This window comes from Dipodomys ordii, unplaced genomic scaffold, assembly GCF_000151885.1.
Source record: "Dipodomys ordii isolate 6190 unplaced genomic scaffold, Dord_2.0 Scaffold31, whole genome shotgun sequence".
Classification (NCBI taxonomy): Eukaryota; Metazoa; Chordata; class Mammalia; order Rodentia; family Heteromyidae; genus Dipodomys; species Dipodomys ordii.
The window spans coordinates 5,795,392-5,810,984 of record NW_012267247.1 but is presented as its reverse complement, the minus strand read 5'-3'; the positions used below and the strand labels follow the sequence as shown (position 1 = coordinate 5,810,984).

At 37.0% G+C, this 15,593-nt stretch overlaps 1 protein-coding gene across 2 annotated transcripts in view; it reads right to left on the bottom strand.

Annotated features, from left to right (window-relative positions):
- The window catches only part of Gosr1 (golgi SNAP receptor complex member 1), a 42,924-nt gene that overhangs the window by 5,570 nt on the left and 21,761 nt on the right, over positions 1-15,593 (bottom strand). For both annotated transcript variants that reach the window (XM_013016582.1, XM_013016583.1), the window contains exon 7: positions 3,344-3,373. In XM_013016582.1, coding sequence (XP_012872036.1) covers positions 3,344-3,373 — 30 coding nt within the window. The remainder of the gene's footprint in view (positions 1-3,343; positions 3,374-15,593) is intronic.

Sequence of the window (15,593 nt, the reverse complement as noted above, 5' to 3'; positions counted from 1 at the left end):
TGAGGCCTGAACTCTGGGCCTGGGCACTGTCCCTCAGCTCTTCAGCTCAAGGCTAGCACTCTACCACTTGAGCCACAGCACCACTTCTGGCTTTTTTCTTATGTGGTGCTGAGGAATCGAACCCAGGGCCTCACGCATGTAAGGTAAGCGCTCTACCACTGAGCCACCTTCCCAGCCCAAGTTAATAGTTCTTAAGTGTTCTTATTCCTTGAGGTATATCTAATTTTTTCATATTTATGAAATTTAATCATTAGAAATCCATTCAAATTTATGGAGAAGACAAAGAATAATTATTGCATTATAACTGGATATTGGATTGTAAAATTAGTCATTGTTTCCCGTCTTTGTACTTTCCTCATTGTTAATAACTTGATGTTTCAGGTCAAATATCCTATTTTAAATCTAACCTCATGCTTATTATAAGAACTTTCTTACTTTTAATTTTGGTATACTTGGGATTAGCCAGAAAAGTGTACCGTTTATTGCAGACTTCAGTAATAAACTGTCCTAAGTTTCTAGTATTCTTAGTACCTTACTTTAGTAGGGTATACATTAATAATTGATATAGATACATTTATTATCAAAGCTCATACTTTACCTAGATTTCCTTCATTTTTATTTAATGCCTTTTATCTGTTCCCAGGTCTCAATCCACTAGATGTTATGCCTCTTGTTTCTGACAGGTTCTAAGGTCTTCCTTGTTTTTGATGTCCTTGACAGTTTTGAGGACTGACCCAACTCTGCCTCTTAGTTTGGGCTTTTATGATGTTCTTAACTGGAAGACCACAGACATAAAGTGTCATTCTGTCTACATCACATTATATCAAGTCTGCATATGGTGGACATGACTTATTAGTAATAATGCTGACCCTGATCATTCCTTGGTCATCCATTGGTGGCGTCTTGTCAAGTTTGTCAACTGCAAAGTCCTCTTTTCTCTAGTTTCCATTCTATACCAGGGGAAGCACAATGGCTGGGCATGGTGGCATGGAGTCATTCCAGTGACACAAGGAAGCACAAATAGAAGGACCCTTAACCATAAGGGAATGCAAAACAAAGTAACACCAAGAAAAATAACAATAAACGCTGGTGAGGATTGGATGGGACCCTTACACATGATTGTTAGGAATGTAAACTAGTATAACCACTATGGAAATCTGTAAGAAATCCCTCAAAAAGCTAAAAGCAGATCTGCTGGGCCTATATCTAAAGGAGAATACATCAATACACAGGAAAGACACTTGCATAGCCACGTTTATTGAAGCTCTGTTAAAAGCAGCCAAACTGCAGAATCAGCTGAGGAATCCAACAACCAAGGAATAATGAAATTATGGTGTATATGTGTGCATACATATATACACACATGTGTATATACACATATTATACACAGACAAATCATGGTATATATAATATATACCTATATATAGATGTGTGTGTATATATATATATGTATAAATATGCACATACACCATGGAATTACTCAGTCATGAAGAAAATTAAAGTTATGTTATTTGAAGGAAAATTGATGAATAGAGAATACCCTGTTAAGTGAGATAAGCCAAGCTTTACCTCTTCCCCTCGTGCCCTCATTCTCTCATTCTTCCTTTCCCTCTTTCTTGGAATCAAACACAGGGCCTTGCAAGGGCTAGGCAAGTAAGTATTCTAGCACCAGGTTACATCTGCAACCCCTGCTTTTTTTTTTTTTTTGGGTCCGGTTGTGGGGCCTGCACACTGTCCCTCAGCACTTCAGCTCAAGGCTAGTGCGCTACCACTTGAGCCACAGCGCCACTTCCGGCTTTTTTCCTTTTGCTTATGTGGTGCTGAGGAATCGAACCCAGGGCCTCATGCATGCAAGGCAAGCGCTCTACCACTGAGCCACCTTCCCAGCCCTGCAACCCTTTCTTTTAACATTACCTTTAATATTCACAAAAATATTATAAGAGAAGCACATGTATGATCAATTTTATGACTTTAAACATACTGTAGTTTACCTCACAGACAAGTTACTCAAGCTTTAACTTTTAGATACAAAGAGTTATTTGTAAAAAAAAAATGTCCTTATAAGATGTAAAATTGGATTTCTCTGTAGACTCTCTCAAAAGACATTGCTTACTGAAAATTCCCTTACAATAGCCCCTATCTTAATCATATAAATGTATGTATATGTATATGTGTATATCTATATCTATATCAATGTATGAAGAGACTCTAAGCACCAATCTAAATTCATTCAATACAACTTATGTAGCTAAAACAGCCAATTAGAAATTGCTCAGTAAATTTTGGATATAGCTCAGTGATAGTGTGTTTGTCTAGCATGTGCAAAGTCCCAAACACTATCCCTGGCACCACAGATAAGCAAACAAAAAGTTCAAAACAAGTTACTTCACCGTATCCCACAGTTCTTCCCCTTGATGGAAACTTATTTAATGTCTAATTAAACTGTGTCACCAATTTGACAATCTATTTTGTACTGGAATAAAACTCTTTGCTTTTACTTTAACCTCATTTGTAAAGATTCCAAAAAGTTACAGTAATTTATCCAAGAACAAAAATCTAATAGGAGCATAATCAGATTTCTAACCAACCCCTACCCAAAAGCCTCAATTCTTTCTAGAAAATGGTAAATGTATTGATGGTTTAGAAAGAGCTCTGACTCTAGTAAGAGACACTTCAATAAGGGATTTGAATTTCCAATGTTCTTCATTAGTCACGTGGCTATATGTAAATTGTTCCTTTTTCATTTTGGAGATAGTGCCTAATGATAGTGCCTATTTCATGAGTTACTGAGAAGACTAAATACAACAGTTCAAAGAGTGCTTTAGCACAGAATCAAGACCTGTAGTAAGAAAACGAATGTTTCCACATACTACCCTCCACCTTTCCCCAAAACAATGCTTTATATATTGAAAACCTGTAACACCCTAATAACTAGAAAATATTTTGGGCTCTCTTATAAATACATTACAATCAGCCTGGCGCCGGTGGCTCACACCTGTAATCCTGGCTACTCAAGAGGCTGAGATCTGAGGATCACTGTTCAAAGCCAGCCTGGGCAGGAAAGTCCGTGAGACTCTTATCTCCAATAAACCACCAGAAAACCCGAAGTGGTGCTGTGGCTCAAGCGGTAGAGCGCTCGCCTTGAGCTAAAGAGCACAGAGACAGTGCCCAAGCTCAGAGTGCTTAAGCCCCATGACCGACAAAAAATAAAAATAAAAAAAAAATACAATCTACTGAAACTCTTAAGGATAACTTGATTTTCACTCAAGGTAATCCAGCTAACTTAATCTATTCATTAAATGTGTGAAAAAATACAAAGAAAACCCCCATAAGTTTATCCTACCTTATTGTTTCTTCTATCAGACGATCTGAGCTGCAAACAAAAAGAAAATTCAAATCCTGGAATTATTACACAATATTTAACATTTATACTTAATTTCTTTACATTTATAACCATATCAGACATTTATGAGATAAATAAAAGATAATATAAAGGATATTTGGATACCTACAGAAAATTCTGGACTCTGAAATTAATCTCTCCACATGAATATAATTTACATCTTGTTTTTATTTGGTAACTTAAATCTTTCCCCACAGAGGTACCTGATTATTAAAGTCAGAGCAGTTTTAATGACAACATAAAGAAATAAAAGTTCTTTAGTCTATATAGCTCAGAGTTGTCACCACCATCTACTCAAAACAAGAATTACAACTAACTTGTTGAGACAGGAGAGGCGAATACAGGAGTGATAACCTGAAGTAGTAATTATTTACATTTTAAAGTTTCTTCCTTTTCTGGAGAGTTTTTTGGAAATCAAATTTCAGCTTGTTAAATTTTAGAATTGTACACCTTTAAGTGCCACACACCGGAGGAAAGAAAGAAACAAGACATTTCATGAGCATAAATTTGGTCAAAGTAAGCTTCTAGACATTTGGATTTACGTGGCACATTGCAAGATACATAGGAGGCAATTTCATTTTTCCCCTAACTACTTTTTCCCAAAAGAATCTCTAATTCTATCAAATAAGTTCAAATTATATTGTCAAGTTAATGGGCTATAAAATCCAAGTTACTGCTTGCATTAAGGAACAAAGATAAGTATCATAAATACCTTGCATAAATTCTGTGATTAAGAATTTTAAATTTGTAAGATGTGACTGTTAAGATCCTAACTTGACCATTCATTAGTAGACAAGTTTCTCTGACTCAGTTTTCTCATCTATAAAATAGCAATCATAATAGAACCTACATGTTTAGAGAATTAAAGCAGTTTATCTATGTAATGATTACATCAGTCCCCAGCAATAGTAATCAGTAGGTATTCATTTGCTATTATTATAGAATAGATTTTAAATCAAAGCATAGATAGTGGAATTCTAGCTGAATCCACTATTCTGGTGAAATCTATTGTTAAGTATTATTCTTTTAGTAAATGTGTACAGAAGTGCCTTTGGAGGCTACTGGGTCAGAGAGGGGTAAAGAAATGAGGCAGTAGACCTTAAAATGAGACAGAGAACCACAGATGAACAGCTATTAAGGTAAAGTGGCCACAAGGTCACAAAAGCCTGAGTGATTAGCTTAGGTTAATAGTGCCTTGTTCACAGTGGATGGACATAAAAATAAGACATTTTAAAATCCAGGCAGTATAATAATAAAAAAAGTAATTCTATTGTTAAGTTCAACAAACTAGTTTTGTGCTAATGGTCTTATGGAAGATAAAACCAAAGAAACAAATTAAGTACAAAAGAGCAGATAAGCTATTAATTTGATACTTATGTTAAGAATAACGACAGCTAACACTGGCTTATGAGGAGCAATATCCTAAATGCCTATTTTAACTTAATCCTTCCAAAATTCTATGAGGTTGATTCTACAATTTTAATTTACAAAAAGAAAACTGTGATTTGGAACAGAAAGCTAACTTTTCCAAGAGGTCTATAGTTATTATCCAACAGAGCTAGGACTCAAACTCAAGCAGTCTGACTTAAGACACTTGGCTCTTGATATTTCAATAAATAGCAGTTGTTTTTCCCTTTTTTTTCCCTCAAAAATCACTCTGTTGTTCTCTATGTCTAGACAAGCTCTTATCTCTACTCCAGAAAGACTCAAAGAAAAATACTGTTATGAGGAGAAAATACTTATAAACCACATATATCTAACAAAGGACTAGGCACCTAGAATATGGCTAAAAACAACAACTAGAATACAGGTAAAAGACACGAAGTTCTAGAAGCCAGGTGCTGGTGGCTCACGTCTGTAATCCTAGCTACTCAGGAGACTGAGATCTGAGGATCACAGTTGAAAGCCAGCCCGCAGGAAAGTCAGTGAGACTCTTATCTCCAATAAACCTCTAGAAAACTGGAAGTGGTGCTGTGGCTCAAGTAGTAGAGTGTTAGCCTTGAGCTGAAGAGCTGAGGGACAGCACCCAGGCTCAGAATTCAGGCCCTACGACCGACCAAAAAAAAAAAAAAAAGGACATGAGATATTTCAGTGAAGATATGCAGACAGAAAATAAACATATGGAAAGATGCTCAATATCATTAGTTATTAGAGAGATGCAAATTAAACTACAATGAGTTATCACCATACACCTACCAAATAGCTAAAACAAAAAAATAAGTAGGTTGGCAATGTATCTCAGTGGAAGAATGCCTGCCTATCAGGCATAATGCCCTGGGTTTGATTCCCAGCACTGTAGGAATAAAAAAAAAAAAAAAATTCCACCACCAAATATTGATGAAGATAGGGAAAAACTAGTTTCTTTTTTGTATTACTAGTGAGACTCCACTATGAAAAAGTTTTGCTGTTTCAATTCCTTAAAAAAGTAAACACACAACCACCAACAATCCTATCCTGGGCATTTATCTCAGAAATGAACTTAGGTTCACATAAAACCTATACACAGATATTTACAACAACTTTATTTGTAATAGCAAAAACAAGAAACAATCCAGATGTCCTTTAATGGGTGGACGGTTAAACAAGACACACGGTCTATCCATGACACAGTACGACTCAGCAGGAAGAGAGATGAGCTACTGATACATGCAATAACCCCACTGAATTTCTAGAGAATTACAGCAAGTGAAAAGTGCTAATCTTACTACTCTAAGCGATAAGGTAGGAAGACTGCGTAAGCCCAGGAATTTGAGGTCAACCAGGGCAACAAATTGAACCCCTATCTCAACAAAAAGAACAAAACAGTCAATCTTAAAAGTTTATTTGTGGTATATTTCACGCATATATAGTATTACTGAAGTGAAATTATGATAGGAATGGTGGCTACATCAGTGGTTGTAAAGGGCTAATGAGGTATGAGGGATGCATACTGTTTACTGAAGGGTATAACAAGGATCTTTGTGGTAACAGAAATGCTCTTTATTTTGATTATATTAAGGTCAGTATACTGTTTGTGATACTGTATTTTAATTTTGCAAGTTGTTATCACTGGAGAAAACTGGTATAAGAATAAATGGAATTCCTTGTATTATATCTTACAACTGTAAGCAATTAACAAAGAAGTTAAAAATTAAAAAAACAAAACGCTGGCCAAGCCGGGCGCTGGTAGATCATGCTTATAATCCTAGCTACTCAGGAGGCTGAGATCTGAGGATCGTGGTTCAAAGCCAGCCCAGGCAGGAAAGTCTGTGAGACTCTCATCTCCAACTAACCACCAGAAAACAGGAAGTGGCACTGTGGCTTAAGTGGTAGAATGCTCACTATGAGCTGAAGAGCTGAGGGGACAGTGCCCTGGCCCAGAGTTCAAGCCCCACAACCAACCAAAAAAAAAAAAAAGTTGGCCAATTTGCCAAATGACAACCATAAAAAAAAAGTCAATTTAGACTAAATATAAAGCTTTACACCTTAAGTATATACAACTTAAGCAGCAGCAGCAGCATTCAGAAAAACTGAAAAAGTGTTCTGTGGAAATGTATTTCTAATTTAGTAAGTAATTTTCTACCTGAAAAGAAATGTAAAAATTAAAAAGTATTTCACATTTTTACAAGATCTGAAGATAGATGATGGTAATTTTATAGCACAATCTGAATTGTAGTAAAACAGTGTTTTCTGGATTAACCTGAAAAGAAAAATAACCTAAGAAAAATTAAAGTTACAAATAGCCCATCCTTTGGGAAAAAAAGTGTTTCTTCTTTTAGTCTGAAAATACACTGCAGAGCATATTTCAAAATACAATATAGGGCTGGGAAAGTGGCTCAGTGGTAGAGCACTTGCCTCGCATGCTCAAGGCCCTGGGTTCGATTCCTCAGCACCATATGAGAAAAAAGCCGGAAGTGGCGCTGTGTCTCAAGTGGTAGAGTGCTAGCCTTGAGGTGAAGAGCTGAGGGACAGCACCCAGGCCCAGAGTTCAGGCCCCATGACCGGACCCCCCCCCAAAAAAAACCCAATATATACCAGCCAATGTGCAGGAGTCATGCTCACAGATTGGACCTTCATTTTATATGAAGAAGATACTAACACTAGCTTAACCACCCATGTGTCAAAGTAGTTATAGCTGTCACACACAAAGAATTTTAAGCAATCATTTTATAAAATTAAAGTCAACAAACTTGATTAACTACAGCAGAAACAGAAAGCTTAAGAAAGAATGTGGAGGGGCTGGGAAGTTGGCTCAGTGGTAGAGTGCTTGCCTTGCATGCCTGCGGCCCTGGGTTTGATTCCTCAGCACCACATAAGCAAAAAGAAAAAAGCCGGAAGTGGTGCTGTGGCTCAAGTGGTAGGGCACTAGCCTTGAGCTGAAAAGCTGAGGGACAGTGCCCAGGCCCAGAGTTCAGGCCCCACAACCGGACCAAAAAAAAAAGAAAGAATGTGGAATTTAGTTGCCATTTATTGTCTAGTAGACAAATGTACTGAAAATCCTGAACAATAAAAATGCTATGAAATACTAAGTAAGTGTTTTCTAATCAGTGTCTGAAGCCCTTAAAAAAATTCCCTCCTTTGCATATCACTTTTATGGTACCAATGAAGTTCTTAAAAAATTTCCTCATGTATCCATTACTAAAACTGATCAACTCATTATAATTTTTCTTACATCTTAGAACCTGGCTTCTGACCAAGGCTTGAGGATTTCGCTGTATAATTCACCCCATGGAATTGTTATATGGCTCAAAAGAGATAATATAAACAAAAGAATCTTGTACTCTGCAAAAGCCTACAGATACACAGTCGATCTAGATCAAGGTTTTTTAATGCCTCACAGGCTCTCTTTGGAATCTCCTTCCCTAGTTCTCAACATAAATAACTTACACGTTGCAAAGTTCAGCTCAAAAGTCATATGAAACATCCCCTATCCCACACAAACACACAGGCACAATAAATTCCTCTTTACTCTTCATCAATTCATCTAAAATATAATAAGCACTTAAGGTATTCTAGACATCGTTATTCACTGAAAGCAAAAAATCTTAAATGTCTTCCATAGAATCTAACAGTATTTCTGAAAAAATACAGCATCTCATAGACCATCATACTTAATTGTTTACTATTTCTCTAACTGGAATGACTTCCCAGGGGTAGAGACTGAATCTGATGTATCTTGGATTCCCCAGTGTCTAGTATAATACCTAACACACATGAAACACTCATTAAATGCCTGGTGAATGAATACATGACTAACAAATACTTTTTTTTTTTTTCAGTATTTGGGTTTGAACTCAGAACTCTGCATTTGAGCCATGCTTCAACCCCAAAGTCTTCTTGTATTGATGAAGTATATACACCAGGGTTAACACTGGAATAGCCTTTGTAAATTTCCATGGGGGAAGGAAACATATTGTGTCATGTCACATCAGACCATATATCATATCACATAACACTACTGGGGAGACAAAAATGTCATATTACACTCCACTATGGCAGAGTACTTTCATCTCCAGTCTTATTAACAAAGTTAGGCGCTAACTGATTTTGGTTCCTAACTATGTCATTTTGCTTTACCAACTATTATGCTACCAGTTCTCATAAGCTAAAACTTCAGTTTTCTACTATATAAATAATTCCTGGCATATATCTCAAAATCAGGCACAATGATTCATACCTATTATTCCAGCTATTAGGGAGGTAGAAATTGAGAGGGTTGAGGTTCAAAGCCAGCCTAAACAAAAACTAAAACTTCATCTCAATCAATAAGCTATATACATGGTGGTACATTTCTGTCAGCCTAGCTACGTGGGAGATATAAATAGGAATGTAAGGATCCAAGGCTGACCTGGGCAAAAACTTGAGACACTACCTGAAAAATACCTAAAACAAAAAGGGCTAGGTATGTGGCTTAAGTGGTAAGATTGCCTGCCTAGTAAGTAAAAGGCCAAATTCAAACAAAAGCACCATGGGGAAGAGAGGGGGAGAGGGAAGGAGGAAAAAGAAATGATGGATGTCAGACCGGTGGCTCACGATTGTACCTAGCTACTCAGGAGGCTGATCTCTGAGGATTGAGGTTCAAAGCCAGCCCAAGCAGGAAAGTCCGTGAAATTCTTATCTCCAATTAACCACCAGAAAACTGGAAGTGGCGCTGTGGCTCAAGTGGTAGAGTGCTAGCTTTGAACTGAAGAGCTCAGGGACAGTGCCCAGGGCCCAGAGTTCAACCCACGACCAACAAAAACAAAATCAAACAAACAAACAAAAAATAAAAGATGGCTGTATATTTCAAATCTATAGTTTGAAAAAGTTATAATTTCTTTCTTATACTTTCCAACTTCCAACTTTAGAACATTGCTGTCTGAGGATCACTTCACTACCATTATCATGTTCTTTTTTTCTTCTTGGAGTAATGTAATACAAAGAATATGTATGTGGTGTGTGTATAATTTCAAGGTAGTTACCATGAAGATAGTAAGAAGTATGGAGTGAGGTTGAAGTACAAATACTGCTGTCCAAATGGGAGTGAGGCTTACTTATTGGCCAGGCAACTTCCTCAACACCAGCTCCACAGCATAAAACATTCAAGACAATATCTCAACAAAACTTTATGTCGTAAATCATAAGCATTCATAAAGAGTTGAGAAATCTAATGTAACTCTTTTATTGCAAAGAGTCTATAATTCCATTTACAGATATTAAGCATGATTAGTATTTAATAGGAATCATACAATACCTATTAAACGATTACATATAAACATAGAAAAAACTTCTAAGGAAAAAACCCATTGCTTATAAAGGTCCTTTATATAGTCATGGTCCATTCACACAATTAGAATTTCATTATACTAAGAATAATCTTATGTTAAACAGTCAATAAATTAAAAATATAAAACTTTCAGCTAAGTATTGTAATCTGTTGAGGAATAACTTGCTTTACGTAAGAGTTGTACAACTGAAAATTTAACTGAAACAAATTACATTTTCAGAGTGCTTTATTATTCTAAAGTTACTTAATCCTACAGCCATTCACTCTCATAATCATATAACACAGCGGGACAGATACCATTCCATCTTAAAAATATGAAAGAACAGACAGGAGCCAGGTCACTTATTTTTAAAAGAAATGAAAAGTTATTGGTATTTTAATTTTCAGCAAAATCCATGTCATGCTTGGAAGGTACATCAATCATTATGGTACTTTTAGAGTAGTTCATGAAAACATTTGTAGTCTTTACTTGTAAGTTTCTACTAAATGACCTATTCCTCATCCCAAGGTAAGCATGAATAAAACTAGGTTAAATGTAAAAAAACAAATAACCTATGCTAAGCTGGTTCCTTAACACAATGAAAAGAAGCAACTCATAGGGAAGGCAGTGTGATGTGAGACAAATATGGAAATAGGTTAGGAAATTGTGTTTAGTAAGAGCTATGCTATTAAATAGTTATGAGACTGTGGCCTACATCCTGTATGAATCTTGTTTCCTCATCTGTAAATAAGAGATGCTTCCCAAAGACTATTACAATAATTTAAAAATTTAAAAGGAACTTCAAGTGGTGCTGTGGCTCAAGCAGTAGAGCACTTGCCTTGGGCTGAAGAGCTGAGGGATAGCCCCACGACTGACCAAAAAATTAAAAATAAATTAAATAAAAAATAAATAAATAAAAGGAACTTCATGGGGAATTTGTTATGCAAAGCAAAAGGTAATTTGTTACAATAATCCCTACAATCATCAAAATCAGATTTCACATGCACAAGTGTTTGTGTATGTGTGTGTGTGTGCACACATGCACACTTTGTGAACTGTAAGTATTTGGTGAGTGAGTGAAGAAAACAGCTTTTCTACACTGGGGCTCTACATTGTTTGTCTATTGTTTCATAAAACAATTAGATATAAAATATCTATAGTTCAACAGGAACTGGAGATTCAATAATTCTAGTAACTAAGTCCTTACTCATGAAGCTTATATTCAAGGAGAGTCAAATACTAAAAAATTAAAAAGAACAAGTTGTTATGGACTGTCAAAAATACTTAAGAGTGAATTTTTTTTGGGGGGGTCCGGTTGTGGGGCCTGAACTCTGGGCCTAGGCGCTGTCTCTCAGCTCTTCAGCTCAAGGCTAGCGCTCTTCCACTTGAGCCAGAGCGCCACTTCCGGCTTTTTTCTTTTTGCTTATGTGGTGCTGAGGAACCTAACCCAGGGCCTCATGCATGCAAGGCAAGCGCTCTACCACTGAGCCACCTTCCCAGCCCCATTTAAGAGTGAATTTTTAAAAAGTGCTTTATTGCTGAGTACTGGTGGTTCATACCCGTAAGTCTAGCTACTCAAGAGGTTGAGAGCTGAGGATCACGGGTCAAAGCAAGCTTGAACAAGAAAGCCCATGAGACTCTTATCTCCAATTAGTGAACAAAAAAAGCTGGTAAGGGAGCTGTGGTTCAAAGTGGTAGAGTACTAAGCACTAGCCTTGAGTAGAAAAGCTAAGGGACCATGCTCAGTCTATGAGTACAAAGCCCCGGGACCAGCACCTACTCTCTTCCCCAAGCACTGCCACCCCCCCTAAAAAAAGTGCTTTGTTAAACAACAACAAGGGAGGATCTATTTGAGATGAGAGTTAGTTACCTTTGAGGAGGTAATAAATAAGCTTAGACCATAACGATATGAATGAACAAAGTGGGAAGTAAGAGAAGAGTATTCTAAAGAGGTAAATGCACAGAGACTGAAAAGGGACAAGTTTAATGTGGTTGTGAAGGAAGGCAGAGGCTAACATGGCTGGTATCTAGGAGACAAGAGGAGACTGAAATGGATGAAGCAATGAATTTAGGTATCCAGGCAGTAGGTTGATCAGGCAGAGCCCTACAGGCCCATAAAAATTCATAATTCATTGGTAGAGGGAATAAAGAATGAAGGGAAGATTAAAGTAAAAGCACATTTTAATAAATACGCTAGAAAAAAAAAGATTTTGCTTAGCCACGGTATTTATTTCTATGTCTATGGTTTGGGGTATAGGAGAGAGAGCAGTAAATAGAAATTGATACAAGTTGGCTGATAAGTTCCCTGTAGTCCTGAACATGTCTCATTCTCTTCTGGTAACAGACTGCAAATCTCCTTGCCACAGGGTGGATTTCTGACTCAAGCTGAGCCAATTACAGTAAGCTATCTACTGGCCTAGGGATAAATCCACGTAGACTCACAGTCCTCTAAATACAAAAAATACAAAATCCTAAAATTTGTAATGTAAAAATCTTGCCACAAAGAAAATTCCAGGTTGAGAAAAATTCATTGGTAAATTATAACATGCATTTAGAAAGAAATAACATCAAGCCCACATAAACTCTGAGAAAATACAAGCAGATAATTCTCAACTCATTTAATGAAGCCAGGATTACACTTACACTAAAACCAGACAAAGATATCTCAAGTATAGAAAATACAGACTTCCCATAAGGATGAGAAAATCCTTAACAGTAATATATACAGAAAATGTTAAATATATCACAATCAAGTGGGGTTTGTTCTAGGGATTAAAGACTGTTTAATGCATTACAGTTACAAAGGAGAAAAACAATTCATCCCCCACAGGTGAAAAAAAAAAGATATGAAAAATTCAGCCTTATTCATGATAAAAGAATCTCATGGACTTTTTTCCTTGGGCTGGCTTCTAACTGTGATCCTCGGATTTCAGCCTCCTGAATAGCTAGGATTGCAGGCATAAGTCACTGGCAATTTTAATAAAATCCACCATCTAAAGACAATGGCCTCAACAGCAATAAACTTACCTAGCACCCAGATCTTAGTTTCTGAGTATATTGTCCAATACAAGGCAACAAGTTTCCCTAGAGAATGGGTTAACTGCAGAATGGAGGCAGGAGAAATATAAGACAAACTATGACCAGAAAGTAACTCAAAGAAGAGTGAAGTATGTCAAATGACAGAAGCCAACCTAAATGAGCTTCCAATGGCCAAATATGAACATGGTGAACAAGAAAATAATTACAGTATTCCAGCTTACCTAGGAGGCCTTGAATTTAATTGCTACACACACACATACACACACATTATAGAGCTTAATTAAAATTCAGTTATCTGTAAGTCTATGCTGATATAAATAACGCGAATAAAATAAATGGTTAAAAAGCAGCTCTTTCTTACAGAATTACAATTGTTAAAAGAACCAATAAGAACAGTAAATCCACAGCAGGCAAACACCATAATGGAGAAAACTGGCCAAGAAATTTAGGTTATCAGTTTTAATAAGACACATGAACATGCTCTATGTCTTGATAAAATGCTACAAGAAAGGCAATACTGGGTAGTTTTCTTTCCAAATTGGGTATTCTGGCAAACCACTTCCCAATTAAGGACTGTCTGATGTTTCCTCCTGGCAAATTAAAGTCAGGAAGTTTTGTCATAAATTGGAGGGGACTAAGAAAGCATGATAACTAAGTGGAATATGGAGTCTGAAGTGGATCTTGAAATATACATAAGGACATTAATGGAAAACTTGTAAATAAAATGTAGTTTAGTTAGTATTTTGTGCCACTTTTAATTTGCTAGTTGATAATTGTACTGAAGTTGGAAAAGCTAACTTTTTAATGTTATCTTATTTTGAAATAATTTTAGACCTACAGAAAAATTGTAAAAAGATTATTTTCATATATCCTTTGCCTAGCTTTTTAGGTAAATTATCACTTCTTTAGGTTTCTTTTGCCTGGTGGTTGTTTTTTTTGTTGGTCGTGGGGCTGAACTCCGGCCTGGGTACTGGCCCTCAGCTCTTTAGCTCAAGGCTACCACTCTGCTGCTTGAACCACAGCACCACTTCTGGCTTCTTCTGCTTATGTGGTGCTAAGGAATCAAACCCAGGGCCTCATGCATGCAAGGTAAGCATCCTACCACTGAGCCATTTTCCCAGCCCTGCCTGGTTATTAAACTTAGTTTGCTTTTAATCTTTTGCTTTTCTCTCTCTCTCTCTGTCCCTCTGTCTGTCTGTCTCTCTCTGGTGATATTGGGGATTGATAAATCCAGGGCATCATGCATATGAGGCAAGTACTCTACCATTAAACTATATCATCTGCCTAAACTAAGTTTTCTATGATGAAAATAATGGTTTAAGGATATAGCTCAATCCCAGAGTATGTGCCCAAAATGTTCTAGGTCCTAAGCTTTTTCTACAGCACAGGGGTGGAAAGGTCAAAACCTCAGTGTTATTAAGGGTATCCAGTAGTGTTTCTGTATATGCTATTGCTGAGACACACTAAAGGGGAAATCTGACAATACTCTATCAAAAGCTTTTAAAATGAATATATTCTTCACTATTTATTTATTTGTCAGTTGGGGGCCTGACCTGTGGGCCTGAGCACTGTCCCTCAGCTCTTCAGCTCAAGGCTAGAGCTCTACCACTTGAACCATAGCGCCACTCCGGCTTTTTCTGCTTATGTGGTGCTGAGGAATCGAACCTAGGGCCTCAGCATGTGAGGCAAGCACTCTACCACTGGGCTATCTTCCCATCTTCCCAGCCTTTTTTTTTGTTTTTTGTCGGTCATGGAGCTTGAACTCTGGGCCTGAACACTGTCCCTCAGTTCTTCAGCTCAAGACAAGCGCTCTACCACTTGAACCACAGCACCACTTTCGGTTTTCTGAGTGGTTTATTGTAGATAAGAGTCTCATGGACTTTCCTGCCCAGGCTGGCTTTGAACCACAATCCTCAGATCTCAGCCTCCTGAGTAGCTAGGATTACAGGTGTGAGCCACTGGCACCCAGCTTCATTTTTGTTGTTGTTGAAGGGTGGTGGTGCTATAGATTGAACTAGGGCCTTCAGCAATCTAGGTAAGCACTTGTCTATACCTCTGGCCATATAATGAATATATTCTTTAATCTAATTCTGGGAATTTATTTTAAGAAAATAACTATGGATATATGTAGAATAGTAAAGATTGAAAATGATCTAAAAGGCCGATATTAGGGAAATGGCTACATGAATTATGGTTAATTTATATTAGGAAACAAATGCATTTACATATTTAAAAATACAAAGAATATGGGAAAAGGCTGACAAAAATGTTACAGAATCTGTATTAATAAGTGATTTAAATTTTATTTTTATGTTGCTGAAGTAGTCATACTTTTTTTTTTTTGTCGGTCGTGGGGCTTGAACTCTGGGCCTGGGCGCTGTCCCTCAGCTCTTCAGCTCAAGGTGAGCGCTCTACCACTTGAGCTA